Genomic DNA, 6,000 nt, shown 5'->3' with positions numbered 1-6,000 from the left:
AGAAAGTAACTGTTAGGTATTAGAACGAGATCTTGTTTTGAAATTTTGATAGTTAAGGGAACAGAACCCCCAAGGTTAATCATGGAATGAAAAGGGGCCATTTTCCCCAGTGGCTGATGCTTCCAAGGTCTCATTTAAATGGTCTAGAAATGTTCCTTTTATAAACACATATGAGAGGTCACATCTTCCCTCCCACATCTCCAGAACTGATCAGAAATGCACGCCCAAGGATAGGCTCAAACACTCCTTTGAGTCTTTTATTGACAGTCTGGGTCTTTACTGATTGACAGTCTGGGTACCATCACAGACACAGACTTCGGGTATTTCTTAACACATTTCACAGCAAGAGAAAGATTGCTTTGCAGAAGTTTGATTTCCAGACTTCCGACATCCACTTTCTACCCCACTATTCAGACTCACACAATGCAGGCTGTGATTCACGCTCACACACTGTGAATGCCTTCCCTTTGGGTTATTTTAAGAATCACTATTGTATTCTGAAGAAAACATAGGCAACCGCTAGAAAGGGGAAGGGACCATACTGGAGAACCACAGAGCTTCAGGCAGTCCCTTTACCCAGAGCAGAACAGTGAACATTGTGCTGGCTTCCCAATGCCATTGTATCACATGCATCACATGGGCGTGGAAGGAGGCAGAGGCAAGAGCAACAGTGCAAAAGGAATAGCGAAGAGTGACATCAGATTCCCGAGTGCTGCATGGCAGGTGGTTGTTTTCATTTGTTTTCATTTTGGGTCCATGTATGACACTCATTCAGGACCTGGCTGGGTGGAGTCTTGGGCCACTGGGCCGGAAGTGTGGACTTAGGCCAGCTGGCGTTTCCTCATACCACAGGATACCAATAGTATCATTTCTATATGATTTTTAGCTCTAGGACTCAGGTCTGGTGCCTCCCCCACCCCCAAAATGCAAAAGCAAAACAAATTAAAAAACAGGAAAAAGAAAAGAAAACCTTGAAAGATTAACATTCGAGTGTGATTGATCTGAAGGCTATCCCAGTGTGTGTGTTTTGTCCTGTGCACAGGGGCCCTGTCTGTAGGACCACTGGGTGCCTGGGGCTCCCTGGGGCTTAACAGTTGGGGAGGGAGCAGATATGCAGGGGTGTCCCCACTTCTGGTGGAGGGGTCAGGCATGCTCTCATTTAGATGTTCGAGAGATGCTCCTTCTATAAACATTCTGTTTCTTGACCCTGTTGTTAGCTTTGGAACAGCATCATGGGATTGTCTCTAAAAATGTCCCCTTTATAGGCACTTTCTCTGTTAGATTCACAGTGAAGCTTAATGCACAAGTTAAACTTCCAGTCTGCAATAGGAATACTCCAAACAAAATTACAGTCTTTGTAATATTTTCAGGGAAAAAACGTTTCTTTCTAAAATCGCAGACAATTAAATGAACGGAAGTAGGTTTGGCTTCCGTGTCCTCTCTGTAATTTAAAGTCTGTGTTCCAATTAGCTTTCCAAGGCTCCCACTTGGTTGATAAGCTGATTAGTATACAGTGAGGCTGTAATCTCATCAGCACCATTTATAAGGATAGGATTTGGGGGATAAACAAATATTTTTGGCTGTTGCCGAGGGCCCTCTGGGAATAGATGATTGCTACGTAAGGACAGCGTCCTTCAGATCTCAAGTGTGCTTCTGAGAATACACAGAAATGTAACTTACCCAGGGCGTGGCAACAGCCCTAAAAAATACTTCCCACTTCACCCATGGTTTCTACATGGATTTAGTGAAGCGGAAGGCAAAAGGAAGCCCGGAAAACTCATGACCACGTGACTCAAATTCTCGCTGGGATGAGAATCCAAAACAAGGGTGCACTCACTCTCATCTCCGCTCCGATAGTTGCATGAGCCAGAGGTTGAGAGCGCCTCCTGCTGGCGGCAGCTGGTGCTGTGGTTTTCTGTGGGTGCCCTGGAAAGGACCTAGGGGCTGCTTCTGTGATCTGCAGCCCGTGTTTGTGCGTGTGTGTGTATGTGCTTATATGCATCGAGAAGAAGAAATGGCTAATAAAGACAGGAGTCTTTGGTGTTTCCCATGAATGAGGTCGTGCATCCGGGGCCAAGTGACATCCCTCTCTACACGTCAAACCAGTGATCACCCATGCAGGCTCGGTTCCACTCACAGCCGCAGTTCCAACACCACTCCAGCTTGCACTGGGGCTGCGGACACTTCATGTGCATACATCCTCCTGTGGGGACAAAGGACACAGACGCTGTGGGTTTGTAATAAACACCGGGCAAACTCTTGTTCCCCAGGCTAATGTGCCATTCTAGAAACAGCTCCTATAGTGAACAACCCCGAGCAAGGAGAACAGAGAGACTCTGAACCAGAGCAAACAACCAGACAATAGGGGAGGTAGTTCCTGAGTCCGGACACTCTCAAGAAATGGGACAAATCCCATTCGCACATTTGAGTTTCTCCTCTCTTCCTCATGCATTTAGACACAAATCGTTCATGTTTTATAGACTGCTGATTCTTCATTAAAAAAAATATAACCATAATAAACTCATGATTTTAAATTCATATTAAAATTTTGTAACTTAATATATAATACACTGGGGTTCATATCTATTTATTTTTTTCCATATTTATTCAGTGTTACTTGGCTCAACAAAATTTATCAACAGGAGTTGGGACAGTATACTACTTGTTAGTACTCTGTCTAAACTCCACCTCCACAGTTATCTGGCAACAGCTAGGTAGACCTGCCCACTATAAAAGGGGCTGCTTGCCTCCTCCTCTCTCTCTTGTTCTCTTGCTCTCTTGCCTCTAGCTTCTCTCTGTCCCCTCGCCTCTCACCCCTTCCCTTCCCCCTGTCTCCACATGGTCATGGCTGGCCTCCACTTCTCTCCTATCTCTCTCCTCTTTTCTGCCCCATCTCCTTCTATCTCTCTTCCCCCATCTTTGCCTATCTCCTGAATAGCCCTCCCCCCTGAACCGTATGGTCTGTTGTTGTCTGTTCTAAGCTGCGCGCCTAAGTCTAACACTGGTGCATTGGCCGGGAACAAAGACTCCGGGAACCCCGAGACTCCTGTAGCCGCTGGCAGCCTCAGCCAGCTGCTGTGACGGTGCAGGACTGATGCCACATGGCCTGCCGCAACCCCACCGCCACCGCCACCACTGCTATACCATGTGGACTCCATCCACTGCTACGTGCCATCACCGACCATGTGAATTTCCACTGCTGCTGCAGGCCAACTCCATCCATTGCTTCGAGGCTCACTAAACTTCCACTATCTGAGTTGTGCCGCTGTGGCTCCCATGTGGTACTCTGCCACGTGGGCTGGACATCCAGACAGATCTACACAGACCTCATGGTTCCACCTTCCCTGATATCAGACTGCATAAGGCCACAAACACACACTGGCATATTGATTGGTAAGGAGCTTCCAGTTGGTGGGAGGGACCCTAAATGCCCAGATAGGGCCTGGCCAGCCTTCCCTGGTCTGAGGGGTTGGCATTTCACTGCCCCAGTCCATATGACTGGCCTCTAGCTGACCTACGACTTAGGACATTGGCCATTGGGTGATTTCTCTCCTCGAAAGCAGTTCACAGCCCCCCCCCCCCCAGCTCTTTCAGCAGCCAGAAATTCTGGTACCAAGTTGAACTGCTTTCTGGCGAGCTCCAGGAGTTTGCCACAGCCGAGGCCCCTAGATATTCTTGTGACGACCTGATGTCTAGGTTGTTTGCCTGATTTTGTTGCTGACTTTTCTTTTGGGACGCCGATACGAATAGCTCGGTAACAGCCCCCCATCACCCAGTCGGCACCACATTGTCTTCGACTGCACCCACAGACACCCCACTGGGTTTTCTCCTGAAAAACCTCAAATCTCTAAAATTAACGCCTGATTTCAGTCCTTCCTAATTGATACACCTCTGCAATAAGGTCTGGATTCGGTACTTTCTAGATAATGGATTAAAGTGGCCACCTAATGGCACGCTAGACCCAAACATTTTAAAGGGTCTTCACACATACTTCCAGCAGTCTGGTAAATGGAAAGAGGTTCCCTATATCCAAACATGCATCTACTTTTGCTCTAATGCCTCTATGTGTTCTGCATGTTCCCCACCCCTTTTAGTCATCCCCCACTGGTCAGAGTAACCGTCCACATGGTCCCAGGAAAGATTTCTTGAGCTCAGAGCTAACCCTGTCCTTCCCTGACCCTCATTCTAGGACTCCCCCTTCTCTTCTGTCATTTGTGGCCGGCTACACCCACTAGTTCAGCTGGTTTGCCTGAAGCAGCGGGTCTGGGACCCTGCTTGCTCCCTTCCCCTCTTCACCTCCTCTGTCATTCGCTGCCGACTGGACACACTTAGTTCAGCTGGTTTGCCTGAAGCAGCTGGTCTGGGACCCGGCTTGCTCCCTTCCCCTCTGTGGTTCTTAGCTCTGCTCTGGGTCTACTCCTTGCATCCTACTAGGGACCCTCTCTGAGACTTGCTTCCCCACTTATGTAACCACCAGCGCAAAGGGCTTGGCTGCCCGTGCACGTGAGGGAGGCTCTCTCTCCCTCTCTGCCCAGGACCTATAAAACTCTAGCCACCAGAGACACTGGGCAGTGACTTCTGGTCGCTAGTAGGAAGTTCCGCCCTGTTGCTGCCGTCTGCAGACTTGACTAGCAGCACCTGTGGCTCACAGCCCCAACCTGCCAGCCATACAATCCAGCTTTCTTATTCTGGTCCTAGTCAAATGTTTCTTTGATAATACAAAAATGTGCTTTTCTCTGTCTACATAACCCGCCAAAGTTACTTTAGACTCTTTCCTGTCTTGATAGATTTTTACCACTGCTATTAAATTCTATTCAGTTACAACTAATCCTTATGGCTCTCAATCTTGTCAGAAGTCTGCTAATAGTATATTTAAGTTTATAGTTGACGGAATTCCCAAAGCCTCTAACAGTTGACCCAAGATAGTCTCAGAAGACTTGGACACCGGACACCTAGAAGATACAGCCTGGATTGTATGTGATGATATAGTCACTAAACAAACACAGTGGGCTAGACTGGATGCTCTGAGTCAAATGACTTAGCTAAATCAAACCAAGGTAAGTCATTTCTCATGTCACGCGTATCCATTCCACAAAGAAAAAGCCCTGCATCTTCCACGCTTGGAAGCCAAACTGACTTCGCCCAAGAGACTATGGAGACCATGGGAACTGTTGGCTAGTGGACTCTGTCATTTTTAAAAAAATAATATATAACTGGTAGATTATTGTTTACTCTTTCTCAGACTTCTGACTACATTGACAGCTAAGCCGTCACAGATATTATCTGTTACCTCATTAACTAAACTCATTTGCCATCAATTAAATGCTTCATATTTCCTCTTCTTGCTATCCCACTGTCCTAAATTATCAGAGTTCCTATAAACTTGCCTAACTCTAATAAAACATTCCACTATATGATCCAGCAAAGGTTCACCTTAAAGACTGCTCATGTTACCTCATGCTGTTATCTCTTTTGTAAACTTATAAGCTACAGAAAGCCCACTCAGATCTACCTCTCATGGACCAAATAGATGCCATCCAGATCTTGTCAAGTCCAGGCACATCCAAAACAGCTCCAGAGAAGCAACCTCCAGATGCTCCATCTCCTGTCACACACACAGCTGCTTCTACTGGACCTGTTCCTTCTGACCTATCCTCAGATGGTTCACTCCATAGACACTGGACATCAGGAAACAGACAACTCTCCTAAGACCAGACAAACATCACCCATACTCGTTCTTCTAGATTCCCTCTAAAGACACGTTGCCCCCAGTGCCAGCAGGAAGTAGCCAGATATCATGACGACCCTATTCCTGCCTCGCTGTCACCTCTTTCTAATTTTTCTTTTTTAATTAAACCAAAACTGGGGAATGTTAGTATTCTGTCTAAACTCCACCTCCACGGTTATCTGGCAACAGCCAAGTATGCTCCTCCCCACAGTTACCTGGCAACAGCCAGGTAGACTTGCCCACTATAAAAGGGGTTACTTGCCTCCTTCTCT

General features: G+C 47.0%; 1 protein-coding gene across 1 annotated transcript in view; it reads right to left on the bottom strand.

The window, feature by feature from the left end:
• Window positions 1-231: 231 nt before the first annotated feature.
• The window catches only part of Prkn (parkin RBR E3 ubiquitin protein ligase), a 1,140,372-nt gene continuing 1,134,603 nt past the window's right edge, over window positions 232-6,000 (bottom strand). Inside the window, exon 12 of the mRNA XM_028772728.1 lies at window positions 232-2,203. Within this exon, the coding sequence (XP_028628561.1) occupies window positions 2,091-2,203 (113 nt within the window). The 3' untranslated portion in view covers window positions 232-2,090. The remainder of the gene's footprint in view (window positions 2,204-6,000) is intronic.

The sequence above is a fragment of the Grammomys surdaster genome, unplaced genomic scaffold, assembly GCF_004785775.1.
Source record: "Grammomys surdaster isolate TR1022 unplaced genomic scaffold, NIH_TR_1.0 218, whole genome shotgun sequence".
Lineage (NCBI taxonomy): Eukaryota > Metazoa > Chordata > Mammalia > Rodentia > Muridae > Grammomys > Grammomys surdaster.
This window is presented reverse-complemented; position numbering and strand designations above follow the sequence as displayed.